Source organism: Scatophagus argus, chromosome 18 (assembly GCF_020382885.2).
Source record: "Scatophagus argus isolate fScaArg1 chromosome 18, fScaArg1.pri, whole genome shotgun sequence".
Lineage (NCBI taxonomy): Eukaryota > Metazoa > Chordata > Actinopteri > Scatophagidae > Scatophagus > Scatophagus argus.
This window is the reverse complement of record NC_058510.1, coordinates 13,398,102-13,421,329: the sequence shown is the minus strand read 5'-3', so window position 1 is coordinate 13,421,329 and position 23,228 is coordinate 13,398,102. Positions and strand designations below refer to the sequence as shown.

The 23,228-nt window shown below is 39.9% G+C and overlaps 1 protein-coding gene across 3 annotated transcripts in view; it reads right to left on the bottom strand.

Annotated features, from left to right (window-relative positions):
• LOC124049293 (butyrophilin-like protein 2) overlaps positions 1-23,228 on the bottom strand; it is a 59,347-nt gene that overhangs the window by 23,399 nt on the left and 12,720 nt on the right. The window contains exons 1-3 of one of the 3 annotated variants that reach the window (XM_046370742.1): positions 6,933-7,068; positions 4,324-4,638; positions 3,594-3,860 (exon numbers count right to left, since the gene is read on the bottom strand). In XM_046370742.1, the coding sequence (XP_046226698.1) occupies positions 3,594-3,860; positions 4,324-4,638; positions 6,933-6,993 (643 nt within the window). In that variant the 5' untranslated portion in view covers positions 6,994-7,068. Of the gene's footprint in view, positions 1-3,593; positions 3,861-4,323; positions 4,639-6,932; positions 7,069-12,447; positions 12,763-23,228 lie in introns of those variants that run through there. The other 2 variants (XM_046370741.1, XM_046370743.1) reach the window with 2 other exon arrangements.

The window sequence follows — 23,228 nt, the reverse complement described above, 5'->3', positions numbered from 1 at the left end:
AGCAGCTACGCTCACTGGCTGCTAGTTTTGATGACGGTAGCTTCAGTCACTACAGTGAACAAACCTGCCAAGCCCACTCTGAAAACTGGACTGTGGAGATGCAGACTGATGGTCAAACATGTAACTGCAGGGTTTCACTTTTAACAGGAATAAAAACAGCCGTTCAAAATGACAAAAGTACCATCAAGTCTTTGGCTGAGATGTTCTTCTTACAGGCAAAGCAGAGCTGCCTCTGTTCCAGTCCGTCTGTCTCTGTGAGTCTGTTTTTGAATTCAAGCAGGAACAGCATTTCATGAGCAGGAGTCTCCCCATAAAATCTTTTCACAGTGCAGTAAATAAGAGCATCAGTTATCACTTTGTCCTTCACTTGTCAGTCCAGTCTCCTCGTTTGGCTGCAGATCTGTTTGTTCTCTCCTGTTTTCTGGCATCTCTTCCATTCGAATGGCTTCTGGTGTTCTGCTGACAAAAAGTTATGAAACACATGAAGCTCAAACTTGTATCATCGTCACAGCTGTGCTGACTTCTTCACTTGGTCTATTTAGCTGAAATGCAAGTTAATTTAAGGACGATTTTTAACTAAAGGCAAAGGATTAATTGGAAAAGAATTCACTGATTGGAAGAGAAGATCTGGACAAATGTAACCAGATGTGATCAAAGTAAATAAACAAGAACAACATTCAGCTTTAACAAAGTCACAGCTAATTGAGAGTTCATTACGGTGCAGTCGTGCTGTTGTGTTCAGCACAGAGGAGATGCTCACCCTGACGCGTTTGCTGTTCCTTCTCGTGACCTTCTATATACACAGAAGGCTGTCAGCCCTGCAATCAACAAAAGGCCTCCAGCCCCTCCAGCCACTCCAGCTATAACTGCTGTGTTTGAAGGGTCTGAAACACAAAAGAGTCTTAAGAGTGTTGACTGAAATTTCTACAAGCCAAACTTCCAATGGCAACTAATGGAGCATAAAAATGTTGGCTTTATACAAGGTGAGTGTGTTGCTGTTAATTAGAAATGTAAATATTTTCACGTTAAAGTAATGTTTGGTTCCTTCTGAAATATTTCCATGAGAAGTCAGAGGTGCTTAAATTCTTGGATCAGATCTTAAGGGGTCCTCAGCTCCCATGGAGGTAAAATTCTACTGTGAATGAAATGTTTTACCACTCTGACAATATTGACTTAACTGTTGTTGTCCTGTTTTGTCTTCTGCTCCAAATCCTCCGTTTTCCCTCTTTGCACTGACATCACACACAGACGTATTGTATGCAGTTAGAGAAACACATGGAATCTGACGCACATCATTTATGTTAAAACACAGTAAAACATAATAATAATGTTGTGTAAAAATGTCTGAGTGGCATGATGAACATTTGTGCTGTTTAAAAGAGCCTTATTTAGTTTAATAAAGATCCACAGTGTCGATCACACACTGGTGACACTGGCTGGTTGGGCTTTCTTTTATTGAAACATGTTCAACATAAAGGCGATGAACTGTCGTCCTTCAGTGTCTCATCCTCATCACAGGATGTGTGAATATCATATATGACATTCAGAGACTGCATGTAAACCCTGCTATTTGATGTAAATATGACTGTGAGTCTTAAAATTGTACCTTTTTGTCTGTCTGTCCAAGGTGAGATTAAGAAAGTATTGAGGTTCGATATACACAATACAGACAGAAGTATTGGTTCACACCTCTTTTGAATTCAGATGTGGTGTTGGGGTGTTTTTCAGGTGTCGGGCTCAGCCCCTTACTTCCATTGAAGGGAAATCTTAATGCTTCAGCATACCAGGACATTTTGGACAATGCTATGCTTCCAACATCACAGCACCAGCCTGGGGAAGGCCCCCACACCAGCACGACTGCACTCCAGTAGCCCACCCCATACTTGTAATGTAAGTACAGACTCAACTGTTAAGGTGTCTATTTCACCACTGGCTGAGACCGTGTCCAAATACTGAAACTCTGATTTTATACTGACAGTTTAAATGACAGATTCCAGCAGTTTTTGCTCAGACACACTTGATCTTACCTTGCTCTACTCTCAGAAAGGTGTTACTGATGAACGTCTCCTCAGCATTGCTGAGTTCACAGGTGTAAATCCCCTCCTGTTTCAAAGATAAGTCCTGTAGCATGAGGTTTCCTGACTCAGACACACCCTTCACCCGCTGCCTCCACTCCTCTGAGACCTGGTGGGTGACATTGGTGCTGGTGTCATTCAGGATGATCTGACTGTGGTTAAATCTCCAAACGAGGCGGAAGCCCATGAGATCAGTGTTTGAGACGCTGCATGGGATTGTTGTGTCAGTGCTGGAGCCACTGATAGAAGCTGAAATTGAACAACACAAAAATAGTTTAAAAGACTGCCAGATTTGCAATTTAATGAAAACATTTTTACTTCTCTCATAAACTCATCTAAAGTAGTTGATTAAAATAAAAATCTGTCACTCTTTATCCTCTCCAGCAACACCTTATGTTGCCTGCCTGTTTTGTACCTCTGCCTGATCTTTGGACCTTGGATTCCTTGTCCTTGCTGAAGAAGTTTGTCTGTTCTGTCTAGTTTCCTGGTTTTGACCCTTTCCTGTTTCTCGCCTCCAGCAAACTGAACTTTGATTTTGCCAGGCAGTCTTTTTTTGTGCTTCTGGGTTCTGTTCTTATCTTACTCTGTTATACTGGCCTTTTCTTTCCTTTTACATTACATCACTATCATTTCTTCCAAAATGATAATATCCATTTCATTGCTCATTTGTGTAGCTTTTGGGAATAAAATTCCTTTTTGGCAAGTGAATGACACTCACTGCCAAGGTAGTGATGTATCGTTCATGAACGATTCGTTCGCTCTTGTATATGACTCGGGAGCAATGAGTCCTCTCATTGCAGTACCTTCTACCTCGCAGTACCTTCTCTCTCAGGCTGTGTGGCGAGCAGTAGGTTTGTTCTCGGATTGGTCTCTTGTTCATTTGTCACGTGACAGCTACCTAGTCACTGTCGCACTGTGAAACAATAATGGCAGATAGGATGCAGGACACAAGTCACTTTATTGTGGTGTGTATTTGCTTTCCTAGATTTTCACATGGTTTGAATTGCTTGTGGCATTTTGTGTATTATATTTTGTCAGCTGAGGCAAACTATGTTGCCTTCAGTATTTAGTGTTTGTGGACCACGGCCTTTTTTACAACGCCCACAAGAGGGCTACAGCACCACCTGCTGTAAAAATGAATGAAATGACTTAAAAAAGGATTCGGTCAATTTACAGTTCGAGAGTGAACGATTTGATTCAGTAAAAAGAGTCAAACTTGCCACTATTATGCCAAAGCCCATCCTATGAGAAATGATAATAATACTTTGTGTGGATGTTGTGTTTTATCTGAAGAAAGTTTGATGCTTGAAACATTTTTAATGATTACATGTGACCAGCAGTGTGCTTCATTGGAACACAAAATGGTTATTAATTGAAATGAGAAATACAATAAAATAATCTCCATGACAGCTGCAGGTTCTCTTGCAGTAGTTTTTTGCTGTCTATCTTCATATCTTTCAGATAAGAGCAGATATCAGCCTGGTTCATTGGTTTGGTTGCCAAATTTGACATACTCACGCAGTTTGGTCAAAGTGGCTCTCCTTGTATTTCTGCGAGTGCTGACGGTGCAGCTGTAGACCAGATCAGTAGTGCTGTCTGGAGGTATCAGAGTGCTGCTGATGCTGTAGAGCTGCTGTTCAGTCTGCTGGACTGTTGTTGTGTTCTGACAGGTCATGTTGGATGGAGGACTGGTGGACCAGGTGAGCTCAGGCTCAGGGTAGATCCCCTCTGAGCTGCAGATGATCCTGTTTTCTACCTGCTGAATGTGGACCTCAGTGACAGGAGCTGCAAAAGAGACCACATATGAAATTACATAAGGAGAGATGATTTGTGGGATAATAGTTAACTGTGGTGGAAGTTTCCATAGTTTCAGTGTGTGTGGCTGCTCACAGTCAAGTTGTCTCACCCACATTGTTTAGTCTATGAGATCATAAAATATTGTGAAAAAATCACCCAAAAACTCTTCATTTGAAATCACAAATTCTGGCATTTAAGATGCCTGAATTAGTAAAATGTTTTGCTTAAAAAAATGACTGAAATGACACAACAGCTGGCAACTAATTTTCTCTTTCGACTGTCTGATCAGTTGATCAGCTAATAACGGCAGCCTGAATCCTTGTAGTTTTAGGTTTGTGTTGCTGTGACAGAACAACACACTGAGATGTACACAATAAAGCCAAAACTGAGAGCAGAAAACACACACTAATTAACTGCTGTTCTTTTGTATTTCACTGTGTGTTTCTCATACCGTCCACTTTTAGGTTGATGAACAGATCCTTGTTGCCACTGATGGTGCTGGTGTAGCACTTGTATCTGCTCTGGTCCTGAACCTTGACTCCTGTGAGCTGCAGAGACGCGTTTCCTCTGGAGATCTGGTCTGTGAACAGTGACGTCCTGCCTTTGAAGCTCTGGTCCTGCTTTGAGAACTGGTCTTGGTTGTAGAAGTAGGAGTGGGCATGAGTGTTTCCTGGCTCCTTAATCCAGTGGATGATGACATCATGAATCGGCTGAAAACTGCATGGTAAGACGCAGCTCTCCATGAACACACAGGACACCTCAGTATCTGCAACATCAGGTGAAGACACAGAGCCTGATGATCAGTGTTTTTGACCACATTGATTGATATTCGCCTGCATAACTGAACCATGGCCTGTTACTGAGAGAGAAATACACTTCTTACAAATGCAAATCCTTGTACAAAGTGTACATAACAAAACTTTACTGAGCGCCTTTCAAGGCAGTGTGACAGCAAAGAAAAGTGCAACAAGAACAGAGTGACAGAGCACTGTTTTCCCCTCACTTGTTGACCAGTTTATATATATTGGCTTCTGCATGGTCAGCTTCAACCTGTTATGATTGCCACTATGTCTCTTGAAGAAATATTCCCTTGTTTTATACACAGCAGGTGTACAGTTCACCTTTTTATCCAAATCCATTCTCTTATGTTGTGTGTTACATTGCACAATGTGCAACTCATTTACGCTGGTGTGAAAAAGTGTTTGCCCCTTTTGTTATTTCTTGTTTTTTTTTATGTTTGTCACACTTAAATGTTTCAGATCATCAAACAAATTTAAATTTTAGACAAAGATGACACAAGCAAACATAAAATACAGTTTCTAAATGAAGGTATTCATTATTAAAGGGGGAAAAAAAATCCAAACCTACATGGCCCTGTGTGAAAAAGTGATTCCCCCGACCTGAATCAGACTAAGATACTGTGGCAAGACCTTAAAAGGCAGTTCATGCTCGAAAACCCTCCAGTGTGGCTGAATTACAACAATTCTGGAAAGATGAGTGGGCCAAAATTCCTCCACAGCGCTGCAAAAGACTCATTGCCAGTTGTTGCAAATGCTTGATTGCAGTTGTTACTGCTAAAGGTGGCCCAACCAGTTATTAGGTTTAGGGGACAAACACTTTTTCAAACAGGGCCATGTAGGTTTGGATTTGTTTTTTCCCCTTTCAGAGTAAACACCTTCATTTAGAAACTGCTTTTTGTGTTTACTTGTGTTATCTTTGTTGAATATTTAAATTTATTTGATCTGAAACATTTAAGCGTGACAAACATCCAAAAACCAAGGAATAACGAGAGGGGCAAAAACTTGTTCACACCACTGTAAATGAGTTGCATGTACTGTAGTCCAATGTAACACACAACATGAGAGAATGGATTTGGATGAACATGTGAACTGTACACATGCTGTGTAAAAATATTATATATATATATATATATATATATATTAATTTCAATTCAGTTCAATTCAGTTTATTTATAACGCCAATTCACAACAAAAGTTATCTCATGACACTTTCCAATTTGATCAGGTCTAGACCAAACTCTTTAATTAAATTGTAAATAGAGAGAGCCCAACATTCCCCCTTGAGCAAGCACTTGGCGACAGTGGCGAGGAAAAACTGCCTTTTATATAATAGAATATTTCTGCAAGAAGCGAAGGGGGGCAAACACTTTTCACACCACTGTAGGTGGGATGCAAATGATCCATGACTTAAAATGAATGTGGGCCAGGGGTGCTGCCCACAGACAGACATGTACCAGACATTCTGACAGTTCATTTAATCAGCTGCAACTGTTTCATTGGGACTAACAGCTAATTCTGTCCACTGAGTCAACCAGAAGGTTTGCTTCTTGGTATCATGAACATTTTCTTCCCACTTCCTTTGCAGTTGGTGTAGTGGCACACAAACATCTGCCTACATTAACCTCTTCAGCTCTCCGTCACTCTGTTTGTTTGTTTTCCACATCTTCAGAGATAACATTTCTTCTAAACCCACCCAACCTGCTCCTGTTTTTGATGTGTCATGTCATCAAGAAACGACTCAGAATCAATGAATCAATGAGTGAATCAATCAAACAATCAAGGACACAAGTGTAAGTGAACAATCTGAATTAAAATGATCCCATAAACAGTTATAAAGGAGTACACTGAAACATGATTTAAAGGTGTGTGTGTGTGAATTAATTGTTAGGCATCCAAAGAGATGACAAAATTCCTAACATGCTTTGGGTCACAGGTTGGAATCTGATAGTTACATTGTTTATCGGATTCCATTTAAGGGTGGCAAAATGATACACACAACCCTCTGCTTTAAAACACATTTATTTTTTTAAAATAGTCTAATTTTAGATGAATGAGTCTAAAATATTTCCATTTGTGTGAGTGTTTTCATCCTTTTAGCAGTGTGTACCCACAAGCGTATTGAGATTTTGAGCTCTCTGTCTCTGAGGTGACTTTCATGTTTCTCTGGTTTCAGTAACCATGACAACACAATGTACCACGTTAATAAACATCTGGGATTTATATTTTGAATGGTCAAACAGGCTGTGAACGCCTCACTCACCCCCTCTTGCAAAATCCAGGACCATCGCAAACACGACACATTTGATCCCAGTCGGCAACATGTTAAGTATCCTTTGCTGTGCACCTCAAGAGAGCAGCACAGAAGTGAAACTACAGTAGAAATGACACGGAGATGAAACACCTGAACTGGCCTGACTGCTATCAGGGGATTGTTGGGTGTAGGTTGGTGTCCTTGTAAATCAACATTTTCTACATTCTTTAACATGTATTCATTTACAAACAAAGTGTATTTACAGCTAAACTACTGACAACTTTAAAAAGTGTTCCTGAGAACATGCAGTGATATCATTTATGCTGTTTGGATTTTGTTTTGTTTGGTTTGGTTTCTCTGTCATCTCTTTCTTCTCTCTCTTTTCTGCTGTTGCTGGTGTGTGTGTGTGTGTGTGTGTGTGTGTGTGTGTGTGTGCATTACCTGAACCTATATCTTGATTTCACTCATTATATTTGCGTTTTCCTTTGTAACACAAATGGAGGTTGCTGTAATCAACATTTACAACTTTCAGATATAAGACTGATTGATTTGATGAGATTCATTTGTCTTCTCATTAGTTAATCAACTGATTAATTAATGGAGGTGGTGCCCCATAATTCAACAACCTCTTAATATTAATTTAGATGTAGTCGGTGTTACTTAAGTATTAATTCACATGCTTCACTTGTCCATTCACAAAGTAACATATTGTTGTTTTGGACATCATCGCTCTGTAGTTAATGTAAAATTATTGTCATCCATCTTAAAAATACGATAACGCAGGACCCCTGACCACCTGTCCAGCTGACTGATAACATAGTTTGTACTGTCTTGTAAACTTTTGCTCAATCCTTCGAACAAACACAAAACAAAACACGGAATCTACTTAATATGTTTCAGAATCAGAATCAATCAGAATTCCTTTATTAATCCCTGGAGGGAAATTCTTGTTTTTACAGACATTGCACATGCAGTATTCCCGACCAAGAAAGGAGAAAAGTGCAGAGTATAAAAAATAGGATAAACTTAATAAAGATAGGATAAACAAAACTAAAATCTCAAAGTACAGGTATTTACAAAAAACTGTATTCAAATTTTTAAGAAAATTTAAAATACAGGTATGTGCATGTGTAAAAAGCCAATATGTACATTGTATATATAAGTGAGTGTGTCCGTCACAGTGCTGAGTTTAACAGTTTGATGGCGACAGGCAGGAATGATTTCCTGTGTCGCTCTGTGGTGCATCGTGGGAGTATGAGTCTGTTGCTGAACGAGCTCCTGTAGCCGATCAGCACATTGTGGAGAGGGTGAGAGGGAAAGTCCAGTATAGTTCTTATTTTGGACAACATCCTCCTCTCAGACACCACTGTCAGAGAGTCCAGTTCCTCTCCCACAACATGGCTGGCCTTCTTGATGATTCTATTGAGTCTGTTGGTGTCCCTCACCCTCAGGCAGCTGCCCCAGCAGGCAACGGCATATGTGATGGCACTGGACACCACCGACTCATAGAACATCCTCAGCATCGTCCTGCAGATGTTGAAGGACCTCAGCCGCCTCAGAAAGTAGAGGCGACTCTGGCCCTTTCTGTAGACCATGTCCACGTTCTTGCACCAGTCCAGTTTGTGGTCTAAGTACACCCCCAAGTACTTGTACTGTTCCACCACCTCCACAGTGTCCCCTTTGATGTTGATAGGGGTCACTGGAGCCTTAGTCCTCCTCAGGTCCACCACCAGTTCTTTGGTCTTTGTCACATTGAGCTGTAGGTGGTTTTTCCCGCTCCATGTGACAAAGTTGTCCACTACAGTCCTGTACTCTCTCTCATCCCCCCCAGTAATACACCCAACCACTGCAGAGTCATCAGAAAATTTCTGAAGATGGCAGGACTCTGTGCAGTGCGTAAAGTCTGTGGTGTAAATCGTGAAGAGGAAGGGAGAGAGGACAGTCCCCTGTGGAGCCCCGGTGTTGCTGATCACTTCATCTGACAGGCAGCACTTCAGGCGTACGTACTGCGGTCTGCCCGTCAGATAGTCTGCGATCCAGGACACCAGTGGGACATCCACCTGCATCGCTGTCAGCTTCTCAGCCAGCAGAGCCGGCCTGATGGTGTCAAACGCACTCGAGAAATCGAAGAACGTGATTCTCACAGTGCTTGCCGGCTTGTCCAGGTGAGTGTAGACTCTGTTCAGCAGGTAGATGATGGCATCGTCCACTCCAAGGCGGGGCTGGTAGGCGAACTGAAGGGGATCCTGTTTTCATCAAGATAAAAGTTTATTCAAAAACACCCCAAAAGAAAATCTTTATTTCGTGTCAACTGTACTACTGTCTACTACTGTTGATCAGTAAAAAGTGTGAATATACAAAAAACTTCTCAGTAAAGTCAAATATACTTCATGTGCATTATTATTGCAATACAAACATATTGTGTGGTTTCATGTTGTTATTTAATCAGAAATGTTTCATTTGCTGCATGTCTTTCAGATCACAAGCAGCTCTGTTGACTGCTGAACTTCTCACCTCCTCACACTCTGCACTGCTGGATGTTACAGCAGACATTTTTCATCCAGAAGAGGTCAGTAAAACAATATTTCTGTTTGTGGAACACGTCAGCTTTAGACTGCAGGCATGTGGAGTTTTTTTGTTTTGTTTTTCTTTATTTCAAAACAAGACTGTTGGTCTCACATGCTTTTTGTTTTCTTTTCATACAGAGTATACAATTGGTATCAAAAATAAAGCTTCACAGCAATCAAAGGCAGTTTCTGAATATAATACATAATAATACAATTAATAAAGTCATTTTGTTGGGCCACCTGGACACACAAAGGTCTTCTGTATGTAGAAAAGGTGCAGTACAAACAGTCAAAACAGTAAGGGAGAGTTGGCAATTTGTTTTAAGAGCATATTTTTTTTGCTTAATTTGTTTAATTTGGCAATAATCAGTAAATAGTTTATAGGCAAACCAGAATACTTAGTTTATAGGCATAACCCCTTGAGTCACTTTATCCATCTGGGGTTTTTATTCTGATCACTTCTTCTTCACCATTTTGTCTGAGTGTGACATACCAAAAGAAAGAATAAATAAATAAAACAGCCGTGTACCATAGCAGAAACGGCCTTAGAGTCTTAGTGAAAAAAGTGCTCTTGTCCTTCATCAATCAGTCCAGATAAAAACCTGAAAGACCTGAGAGTCTTGTTCTCTCACAGGTCCAAGGAAGCTCATTTCAGTCACCAACTTCTGTCTGTTTTGGCTTTCCAGTGGACTTTCCAGTGGAAATGACCAAAAAGATCCTTTCCAGAGACACATCAGATTGTGGCAGTGTGGTTTAATCCTTCGGGTAGAGAGGTGCATTTGTCTCCAGCTCTGTTTAAGTGTGGTTTCCATTCACTTTGACATGAACTTCTCCATGTGAGATACATTCACTGAGTGCAGTCAGCGCTGTCAGAGTCACACAGCAGCACTTTGGTTTCAGCAGCACTTTGGTTGGCCTGTCATGCTGTTGGCTAACATGTTCTTTTCTTTGCTTTTTGTTATTATTCACTGTTATTTTCCACATCTTTGTTTTCGTCACCAAATTCCCTGCAAACAAAATGAAATAGAATTCAGTTTTGAAATACATCAAGTTCAAACTCCCAGTCAATCATTTGTTCTTTGTTATAATCCACTTCTGTACTTTGCACTTTGATATCATGCATGTAACATTAACAGCACTTGAAGGCCTGTAAAATGAATGGGACTAATGCAAAATAGATGTTTGTCTGTAACTAAATGACAACAGGATTCTTCAGTGCAGCAGTGCTATTGTTGTTTCCAAAACAGAACAGACAAACAGACAGTATGCAGACTTTAAGGATTCATTGATTGTTTGATTGTTGCTCTGGTGGTTTTGTGTCCCCTTCATGTCCTGTTCCTCTCCGAAACCAAAAAACGTGACTGTGAGTATAAAAATCACATTCAAAATATTAGCCCATAAATATAATGATAAATGATTATACTATTATTATTTACCTTTTCTTTTTTTTTGACAATAAGGGATCATATTTCTTTTGTGGAACACCCAAAGAGAGACTCCCAATCCAATTAAAATGAGTAACACTCCAGCTATGATAGTGCCAGCATGAGCATGAGCTGAAACGGAAAAGGATTCAGTTAATTCATCTTTCTACCAACCAAACTGTCACAAGTGCAACAGCGCTTTCTGTAGCATCAAGGTGTATAAGTATTAAAGCAGATAATACTGGTTGTTGTTCAGACTTCATGCTTCCTTACCTTCCTTCCTCTCTATCCTCAGAAAGGTGTTGGTTACACATGTCTCCTCAGCATTGCTGACTTTGCAGGTGTATATTCCCTCTTGATTTTGAGACAAGTCTTGTAGTGTGAGGTCGCCTGACTCAGTCACAACCTTCACCTTCTGCTTCCACTCCTCTGAGACTGTGAAGGCAGAGCTGGTCCTGGTCTTGGTCAGGATGATCTGACTGTGATTGAACCTCCAGATGAGGCTTGTCAGGGGAGGGTTTGGGGCAGAGCAGCTGATTGTTGCTTCTTTGTCTGAACTAACAGAATCTGAAAAACACAAAACACACACACACACAAATGAACAAAAAGTTATAAAATATCTGATATTTATATATTCTAAACATAATCTATTATGTTAACTTTATAGATGTTACAGACGTTATAGTGTAGCACCATGAATGTTTCATATGAGCTCTTTGAAGCAGCCTGATCTGACCAGTTTCACTTTGCCCTCAGGTCTTGTTACAAACTCTTACTTGGTTTAAACAAAGTTGCTTTCCTCCAGTTTCTCTGAGACCTGACGGTGCAGCTGTAGACCAGATCAGTAGTGCTGTGTGGAGGTATCAGAGTGCTGCTGATGCTGTAGAGCTGCTGTTCAGTCTGCTGGACGGTTGTTGTGGTCTTGAGGGGCATGTTGGATGGAGGACTGATGGACCAGGTGAGCTCAGGCTCAGGGTAGATCCCCTCTGAGCTGCAGATGATCCTGCTTTCTACCTGCTGAATGTGGACTTCAGTGACAGGAGCTGCAAAAGAGACCACATAAGAAATTACATAAGAAGAGATGATTTGTGGGATAATAGTTAACTGTGGTGGAAGTTTCCATAGTTTCAGTGTGTGTGGCTGCTCACAGTCAAGTTGTCTCACCCACATTGTATAGTCTAAAATGAGATCATAAAATATTGTGAAAAAAATTTTCATCTCCCAAAGTGACATCTTCATAGATAGATCTTTTTGTACAATCAGGAGTTCACAACCCAAAGACTCTTCATTTATGCAACAAATTCTGTCATTTAAGAGGCCTGAATCAGCAAAATGTTTTGCTTAATAATGACTGAAATGACACAACAGCTGGCAGCTAATAACGGCAGCTTGAATCCTTGTAGTTTTAGGTTTGTGTTGCTGTGACAGAACAACACACTGAGATGTACGCAATAAAGCCAAAACTGAGAGCAGAAAACACACACCAATTAAATGCTGTTCTTTTGTATTTGTTTCACTGTGTGTTTCTCATACCGTCCACTTTTAGGCTGAAAAACAGTTCCTTGTTGCCACTGTTGGTGCTAGTGTGGCACTTGTATCTGCTCTGGTCCTGAACCTTGACTCCTGTGAGCTGCAGAGACGCGTTTCCTCTGGAGATCTGATCTGTGAACAGTGACGTCCTGCCTTTGAAGCTCTGGTCCTGCTTTGAGAACTGATCTTGGTTGTAGAAGTAGGAGTGGGCATGAGTGTTTCCTGGCTCCTTAATCCAGTGGATGATGACATCATGAATCGGTTGAAAACTGCATGGTAAGACGCAGCTCTCCATGAACACACAGGACACCTCAGTATCTGCAACATCAGGTGAAGACACAGAGCCTGATGATCAGTGTTTTTGACCACATTGATATTCACCTGCATAACTGAACCATAGCCTGTTACTGAGAGAGAAATACACTTCTTACAAATACAAATCCTTGTACAAAGTGTACATAACAAAACTTTACTGAGCACCTTTCAAGGCAGTGTGACAGCAAAGAAAAGTCCAACAAGAACAGAGTGACAGAGCACTGTTTTCCCCTCACTTGTTGACCAGTTTATATATATTGGCTTCTGCATGGTCAGCTTCAACCTGTTATGATTGCCACTATGTCTCTTGAAGAAATATTCCCTTGTTGGATACACAGTGGGATGCAAATGATCCATGACTTAAAATGAATGTGGGCCAGGGGTGCTGCCCACAGACAGACATATACCAGACATTCTGACAGTTCATTTAATCAGCTCCAACTGTTTCATTGGGACTAACAGCTAATTCTGTCCACTGAGCCAATCAGAAGGTTTGCTTCTTGGTATCATGAACATTTTCTTCCCACTTCCTTTGCAGTTGGTGTAGTGGCACACAAACATCTGCCTACATTAACCTCTTCAGCTCTCCGTCACTATTTGTTTGTTTTCCACATCCTCATAGATAACATTTCTTCTAAACCCACCCAACCTGATCCTGTTTTTGATGTGTCATGTCATCAGGAAACGACTCAGAATCAATGAATCAATGAGTGAATCAATCAAACAATCAAGGACACAAGTGTAAGTGAACAATCTGAATTAAAATGATCCCATAAACAATTATAAAGGAGTACATTGAAACATGATTTAAATGTGTGTATGTGTGTGTGTGTGTGTGTGTGTGTGTGTGTGTGTGAATTCATTGTCAGGCATCCATAGAGATGACAAAATTCCTAACATGCTTTGGGTCACAGGTTGGAATCTGATAGTTACACTGTTTATCAGATTCCATTTAAGGGTGGCAAAATGATACACGCAACCCTCTGCTTTACAACACATTTATTTTTTAAAATAGTCTACTTGTCACCCAGTGATCATCTGTATTTGACTCCACCATTCATGGACCTAATTTTAGCTAAATGAGTCTAAAATATTTCCATTTGTGTGAGTGTTTTCATCCTTTTAGCAGTGTGTACCCACAAGCGTATTGAGATTTTGAGCTCTCTGTCTCTGAGGTGACTTTCATGTTTCTCTGGTTTCAGTAACCATGACAACACAATGTACCACGTTAATAAACATCTTGGATTTATATTTTGAATGGTCAAACAGGCTGTGAACGCCTCACTCACCCCCTCTTGCAAAATCCAGGACCATCGCAAACACGACACATTTGATCCCAGTCGGCAACATGTTAAGTATCCTTTGCTGTGCACCTCAAGAGAGCAGCACAGAAGTGAAACTGCAGTCGAAATTACACGGAGATGACATACCTGAACTGGTCTGACTTCTAGGCGTAGGTTGGTGTCCTTGTAAATGAACATTTTCTACATTTTTTAACATGTAATCATTTACAAACAAAGTGTATTTACAGCTAAACTACTGACGACTTTAAAAAGTGTTCCTGAGAACATGCAGTGATATCATTTATGCTGTTAGGAATTTGTTTTGTTTTGTTTTGTTTCTCTGTCATCTCTTTCTTCTCTCTCTTTTCTGCTTTTGTTGGTGTGTGTGTGTGTGTGTGTGTGTGTGTATTACCTGAACCTATATCTTGATTTCACTCATTATATTTGCGTTTTCCTTTGTAACACAGATGGAGGTTGCTGTAATCAACATTTACAACTTTCAGATGTAAGACTGATTGATTTGATGAGATTCATTTGTCTTCTCATTAGTTAATCAACTGATTAATTAATGGAGGTGGTGCCCCACAATTCAACAACCTCTTAATATTAATTTACATGTAGTTGGTGTTTCTTAAGTATTAATTCACATGCTTCACTTGTCCATTCACAAAGTAACATATTGTTTTGGACATCATCGCTCTGTAGTTAATGTAAAATTATTATCATCCATCTTAAAAATACGATAACGCAGGACCCCTGACCACCTGTCCAGCTGACTGATAACATAGTTTGTACTGTCTTGTGAACTTCTGCTCAACCCTTTGAACAAACACAAAACAAAACATGGATTCTACTTAATATGTTTTCATCAAGACAAAAGTTTATTCAAAAACACCCCCAAAGAAAATCTTTATTTCGTGTCAACTGTACTACTGTCTACTGCTGTAGATCAGTAAAAAGTATGAATATACAAAAAACTTCTCAGTAAAGTCAAATATACTTCATGTGCATTATTATTGCAATACAAACATATTGTGTGCTTTCATGTTGTTGTTTAATCAGAAATGTTTCATTTGCTGCATGTCTTTCAGATCACAAGCAGCTCTGTTGACTGCTGAACTTCTCAACTCCTCACACTCTGCACTGCTGGATGTTACAGCAGACATTTTTCATCCAGAAGAGGTCAGTAAAACAATATTTCTGTTTGTGGAACATGTCAGCTTTAGACTGCAGGCATGTGGAGTTTTTATGTTTTGTTTTTCTTTATTTCAAAACAAGACTGTTGCTCTCACATGCTTTTTGTTTTCTTTTTATACAGAGCATAAAATTGGTATCAAAAATAAAGCTTCAAAGCAATCAAAGTCAGTTTCTGAATATAATACATAACAATACAATTAATAAAGTCATTTTGTTGGGCCACCTGGACACACAAAGGTCTTCTGCATGTAGAAAAGGTGCAGTACAAACAGTCAAAACAGTAAGGGAGAGTTGGCAATTTGTTTTCAGAGCATATTTTTTTTGCTTAATTTGTTTAATTTGGCAGTAATCAGAAAATAGTTTATAGGCAAACCAGAATATTTTCTCGTCCAACCCAGTCACTTTATGAGTCACTTTATCCATCTGGGGTTTTTATTCTGATCACATACAAAAAGAAATAAACAGCCGTGTACCATAGCAGAAACGTCCTTAGAGTCTTAGTGAAAAAAGTGCTCTTGTCCTTCATTAATCAGTCCAGATAAAGACCAGTGGACTTTCCAGTGGAAATGACCAAAAAGATCCTTTCCAGAGACACATCAGAGCGTGGCAGTGTGGTTTAATCCTTCGGGTAGAGAGGCGCATTTGTCTCCAGCTCTGTTTAAGTGTGGTTTCCATTCACTCTGACATGAACTTCTCCATGTGAGATACATTCACTGAGTGCAGTCAGCGCTGTCAGAGTCACACAGCAGCACTTTGGTTTCAGCAGCACTAACGCAAAATAGATGTTTGTCTGTAACTACATGACAACAGGATTTTTCAGTGCAGCAGTGCTATTGCTGTTTCCAAAACAGAACAGACAGCATACTGACTTGAAGGGTTTATTGAGCTCTAGTGGTTTTGTGCCCCCTTCCCCTCTTGTTCCTCCCTGAAGCCAAAAAACATGACTGAGAATACAAAAATCATACTCAAAATATTAGCCCATAAATATAATGATAAATGATTATACTATTATTACTTACCTTCATTTTCTTTTGACAAAAAGGGATCGTATTTTTATTTGTAGTGTACTAGAAAGACAATTGCCAATACAATTAAAATGAATGCCACGATCACTCCAGCTATAATAGCGCCAACATGAGCTGAGACTGAAACGGAAAAGGATTCAGTTAATTCATCTTTCTGCCAACCAAACCGTCACAAGTGCAACAGTGCTTTCTGTAGCATCAAGGTGTATAAGTATTAAAGCAGATAATACTGGTTGTTGTTCAGACTTCATGCTTCCTTACCTTCCTTTCTCTCTATCCTCAGAAAGGTGTTGGTTACACATGTCTCCTCAGCATTGCTGACTTCGCAGGTGTATATTCCCTCTTGATTTTGAGACAAGTCTTGTAGTGTGAGGTCGCCTGACTCAGTCACAACCTTCACCTTCTGCTTCCACTCCTCTGAGACTGTGAAGGCAGAGCTGGTCCTGGTCTTGGTCAGGATGATCTGACTGTGATTGAACCTCCAGATGAAGCTTGTCAGGGGAGGGTTTGGGGCAGAGCAGCTGATTGTTGCTTCTTTGTCTGAACTAATAGAATCTGAAAAACACAAAACACACACACACAAAGAAATCAACAAAAAGTAATAAAATATCTGATATTTATGTGTATATATATATGTATATATTATAGTGTAGCACCATAAATGTTTTATATCAGCTCTTTGAAGCAGCCTGATCTCACCAGTTTCATTATTCCCTCAGGTCTTGTTACAAACTCTTACTTGGTTTAAACAAAGTGGTTTTCCTCCAGTTTCTCTGAGACCTGATGGTGCAGCTGTAGACCACATCAGTAGTGCTGTCTGGAGGTATCAGAGTGCTGCTGATGCTGTAGAGCTGCTGTTCAGTCTGCTGGACTGTTGTTGTGTTCTTGAGGGGCATGTTGGATGGAGGGCTGGTGGACCAGGTGAGCTGAGGCTCAGGGTAGATCCCCTCTGAGCTGCAGATGATCCTGTTTTCTACCTGCTGAATGTTAACCTCAGTGACAGGAGCTGCAAAAGAAGACGGAGGATCTTGATGCCAGACAAAATGCACATCAAGGAAACACAAATGAGTTGATGGTTTTCTGTATTTACTGTGTGTTTCTCATACCGTGCACTTTTAGGCTGATAAACACACCCTTGTTGCCACTGATGGTGCTGGTGTGGCACTTGTATCTGCTCTGGTCTTGAATCTGAACCCCTGTGAGCTGCAGAGATGCGTTTCCTCTGGAGATCTGGTCTGTGAACAGTGATGTCCTGCCTCTGAATTGTTGGTCCTGGGCTGTGAGCTGGTTTTTGTTATTGTAGTATGAGTGGACAGAGTTCGCTGCTCTCACATCAATCCAGTGGATGACTGCGTTGGTGCCGCTCTTGAAGTTGCATGGTAAGATGCAGGTCTCCATGAAAACACAGGATACTTCAGTTTCTGAGTATCGGGTGAAGAGAAACCAACTGAGGTTCATTTTAGGGAAAACAGTTGTTTAATCCAAGTGAGTTCTCTTTAAAGGCCTGGGGACTCAGAGAATCTTATCTTATCTAGGAGTCCTCTTGAACTACACTGACTTGACAAGTTCAGCGTTCCATCTGATGACTTATTCACAGTGAATATGTGCACCCATTTATATCAGAGGATGAACTAATATTAGAATCACCCCTGAATATAATGCATTACAGTTCAACAGCACCACAAACCACAGCTGCTAAGAGGTGGAAATCTGAGCATGCCAATTCAGGTACTGGACAAGTTCAAATCCACATTCCTGGATGGCAGCCACTGTGGATTTGTAGTCTTGTCTGGTCTTGTCAACCTCCCACACCAAATTTTCGTGGTTTTCTAAAAGATGAAGCATGAATGCTGATGTCTTTTTTCTCACACAGGGCTGACTTGAAATTTTCAAGTTCCGGAAACAAAAATATCTCCAAAGTTATTAACTTCTAACTTACTGCATAAGCACCCCAGCTGAATGAAGGTCTGACTGAACTGATGCTTCACAAAGGCCTTATTTATGACAGTGTAGCTTCAAAACATGGTGTAAATATGCTGTATTGGCTGACAAGAGAAACAAAAATAGAAATATTGCTATTCATAAATAAGCATGAAATGACATCTTTAACATTTTTTTATACAATAAATCTCCAACAGAGTGTCATGTAGGTCAGCAACTTGAAGTTCTTGTGTGTCCTCTGCTTGTGTGCATGTGACAAAACCCTTTTTGGTTATGAACCTCTTCAGCTTTGCAGAGTCCAAATCTTTCATTGTTTTGTTATGAGGGGATTGTCTCGTAAGATGAGGATGTAATTTAAAAGTCTACATGTGTGAGGAAAAAATGAAAAAACAGGCCAGAGGGATCGCTGTGATCCCAAATTCCCTTTACGTGTGACGAGGTTCAGACTGTGTCCCAGTCCTTCCTATGGGATGTGCTTTGATTGAGCAAAGCTGCGTACCCTCTGTTGTATGGGTTTTGCTTTCTGGCCACTACTTACACTACACGAAGGCGTGATATGTAGCATTGTCCTGAAAGACATTCACACAAAATTAATTTTTCTTAATATTCACTTATGACGTGTGTAATGGTATCTTTATTTCCTGTTCTGTTTAATTTAGACTGCATTAAATTGCAATCTGTACATTGTAATGTACTTTTCATGACCCACTCTGGACTTTGCCTACTACAAGTATCAAATGAGAATTCAAACTTAATTAAAATGAATTTAAGCAGCTCTTCTTCAAACAAATGATTTTTTTCTGCAACATGTTCCTGCAAGTATTTCAGAATAAAATCCTTGTTAACAAATGAAGGGTTTCTGTCCACTGAAATGTTTGGTGGCTTTTAAATTTAATCGGATACAGGAAGTGTTGAGCTGGTGTTTGCAGCGTAATACATTAACGCATGAGGGTAAGCATCCGGTAAATCTGTTCCCAACTTCCATTTCCCGTCCCATCTCATTTCTTAAACAGGAAACAGTCAGGCTGCTGTGTTGACAAGTTAAAACCTGCAGCAACAGTTTCGACTGTACCAACTCAGAGGGTGATTGTTTAAATTTACTGAGTTTTGTTGTAAACAGTGAAATAATAATTGATAAAGGCTGCTTGAATATAATAACTCGATTGAAGGGACTTGATGCAGTCCCTGTAATCACTGACTGAATATCATATTACAAATTACTAGTAGTTCTGCAAATCAAAGATGGACATCACATGATTTCTTACTTCTACTTTTTTCTTTTATTGTTTTCTACAAAACAGTACGTTTTCTTTCTCTGGCTCGAGGATTCGATTGAATTGAGAAAAACATAAATTATTTTATAACTTCTACAAGAGATGGCACTTCACAAATAGTGAAGTGTTAATGCTGAGTCACTTGGCTGTGATTATTTATTATAAAGCCTGATTTATATAAGTGGACTGCTAAGCATGCGATATTAACCTACTTCAGACAGATAGATGACTTTATTCATCCCTGAGGGGAAATTAGGTAAAAAGAAATGTATTACTTTTTAATTTTTATTTAACTTCATTAATCTTACTGTTGGCTGTGTCACTCGTTTAGTTCCCCTCATGAAATATCTGAATGGTAAGTTCAACAAGGAATCAACATTAACTGGATTGTTCAGAAAATGCACGCTGGGCAGCCAGCAACAAACAGTAGATTTCAGACGCTCATCCTGTCGGCTGTGAGGACAGAAAAACAAAAGGCGTTGCCACTTACCTCCTTCTGTAACTGTCCATAGGAAGGACAGCGTCAGTGAACGTACCACCCAGCAAGTCATCCTCTGTCCACTGTTTTGTATCACAGTCTGTGGAAGACAGAAGTCTGTAGGCTTTCACTTCATAGTTAATGTTAACTGGTGAAGGAGACTGAAATATCTTGAAATGGTTGCAGATCCCTGAAAAACAGAAAACCAACCAGTGCAGTTTGTTTGTTTTCATTTCCCGCAGATAAAGTCTCAAAGTCACAGAGAGCGAGCTTCATGTTCGGACAAGCAAGTAAATATCTATCCTGGCGATCTGTCCATCTGAGGGGATATTGATGACCTTCCTGGTTACATGATCCACACCCATGGGCTCCCATTTGTGGTCATGGGCGAGCAACCTTCTTTGTATCGCGCAAATCAAACTTCTTTACATAATTAAAGGAGAGATTATAACAGACCGAGATTTACAATTAAAAACAAAGACAGATATAAAACGAAGAGTCACTATTCAAACAATCATCAAACATACATTTTGTACAGTAGTGTGTAAGCAGTGTGAAAAGGGAAAGTTTTTAACTGATACCTAAATATTGTTGTTGTCTCTGGGCCTGTCTAACATCATCTGGGAGGTCATTCCAGGTTTGTGCTGCATGAAAATTAAATGCTACTTCACCATGTTTAGTTTTAACTCTTGGGACAACCAGCAAGCCTGTCCCACATGTCCTCAGGGTCTGAGAAGGTTCATGTGGCACGAGCATGTCAGAGATGTATTTGTGTGATAAAGCGTTAAGAGATTTATACAGAAGCAGCCATGTTCTAAAGGCAGTGAGTGATGGGCAGCCAGGCAACAGATTTTAGAAGTGGAGTGATGTGGTCTTATGTCTTGGTTTCAGTCAGGGCCCAAACTGCAGCATTCTGACCATACTGAAGCTGTCATACAGTTAGTTTTGAGAGCCCAGTGAGCAGACCATTACTGTAATCTATTCTACTGTAAATGAAGTGTGGATCCCTGTGGAACCCCACATGTCATGGCCATTTGGTGTGACACACAGCTACCAATCGAAACAAAGCACTTCCTGTCTTGAAGAGATGACTTTAATCATTTGAGGACAGTTCTCAGTCTTCCAGTCTTTGTAAGAAGATTGTGAGGTCCACTGTGTCAGCAGCAGCACTTGGATCCAACAATACTAAGACAGAGACTTTGTCTGAATCAGTGTTGGATATCATTTGTCACCTGAGTGAGTGCAGTCTGAGTGCTGAGAACTGGACAATTTCCAGCAGGCACAGAAACACTGACATCCACATCTGATTCTGATGTTGAAACACTTTATCACAAATTATTAATATGAATCATAATCAAAAGTTTAAAACTGCAAGACTCATTAATTTCTACATGTCATTGTCACGTCCCCCCTGCAGGTGGGCCTGTATCTGTATGTGCTTTTTGTCTGACAAAGTGAAAGAAGATGCCTTCAAACAACTCCAGACTTGCAGTAATATCATCTGTATTTCATTCAAGTGGAACCATAAACATCCAGTCAGTCCTCCTTGTGAGAAGTGACTGGACTGTTTGGTGTGAGGCGACCCCTGCTGGACAGAAAGTGAAACAATCAAATACCATTGATTGTTTGTGTCTTTCTGTTTCTAAGTATTTCATTATCTCACATGAATGTTACTTGAAATTGAATTGAAATTTTTAAAACACTTTCCAATTTACAAAAAATTCAAGATGTTTTGAATCAGCAGTGAGTGGCAGAAGAAGTACTGAAATGCTTTACGTGATTTATACAAACATTTCAAAATACTTCAAATGGTCGTGAATTTAAAATGAATAAAAGTGTTGAAGTCCTTAAAATGTCACAAGTCAAAGTACGTATGCAAAATGGCTCCCTTCAGAATACAACATCATTTTAGATTATTATCATGTTTTTATCATTAGTGAAACTCTGTGAGATCATTTTGAAGTTGTGCTTTGTCAGCATGGAGCCCATTTCTGACTGACAACATAAAGACGTGGCTCATGACTGTAGCATGAAGCCTCATGTTTGTATTTAGTCAAAGTTACTTTAATTTAATTGAACTGATTGACTTAAAGATCTATTTAATATTTTATCACAAGCAGATTTTGTGACATTTTTGACTCAAAACATTGATTTTTCTCATCAGATCAGGGTTGATGTCTGAAACGTTGAGCTTCTAAAAAAACTAAAGAACTTTTCTGTCACATAATTTCATTTACCTGAGCACCTGTACACCACATGAGAGGAGAACTCTTAGTGTGGCTGTTATTGAACTGGTTCAGCATTTTTATCATCAAAAGAAAAGTAAATCTTTAACAGTACATACAAAGAGAACAAGAGCAAAGTATTCAAAACAAATTATTATCAAATTCAAACAAATGCAAAGTTACAACAACAGCTCCATAAAAATGGTGATGCAGTGCTCACCACTAAAAAGTAGAACAACACGTAAAACCACTCAGGCACTGAACTATAGTGGAGCATCCAGCACCTCTGCATGTCCTGTGCAGCTGCAGCAGGTGTTAGCAGCTACGCTCACTGGCTGCTAGTTTTGATGACGGTAGCTTCAGTCACTACAGTGAACAAACCTGCCAAGCCCACTCTGAAAACTGGACTGTGGAGATGCAGACTGATGGTCAAACATGTAACTGCAGGGTTTCACTTTGAACAGGAAAAAAAGAGCCGTTCAAAATGACAAAAGTACCATCAAGTCTTTGGCTGAGATGTTCTTCTTACAGGCAAAGCAGAGCTGCCTCTGTTCCAGTCCGTCTGTCTCTGTGAGTCTGTTTTTGAATTCAAGCAGGAACAGCATTTCATGAGCAGGAGTCTCCCCATAAAATCTTTTCACAGTGCAGTAAATAAGAGCATCAGTTATCACTTTGTCCTTCACTTGTCAGTCCAGTCTCCTCGTTTGGCTGCAGATCTGTTTGTTCTCTCCTGTTTTCTGGCCTCTCTTCCAGTGGAATGGCTTCTGAGGTTCTGCTGACAAAAAGTTATGAAACACATGAAGCTCAAACTCATTGTCACAACTATGCTGACTTCTTCACTTGGTCTTTTTAGCTGAGATACAAGTTAATTTAAGGAAGATTTTTAACTAAAGGCAATGATTAATTGGAAGAGAATTCACTGATTGGAAGAGAAGATTTGGACAAATGTAACTAGATGTGATCAAAGTAAATAAACAAGAACAGCATTCAGCTTTAACAAAGTCACAGCTAATTGAGAGTTCATTACGGTGCAGTCGTGCTGTTGT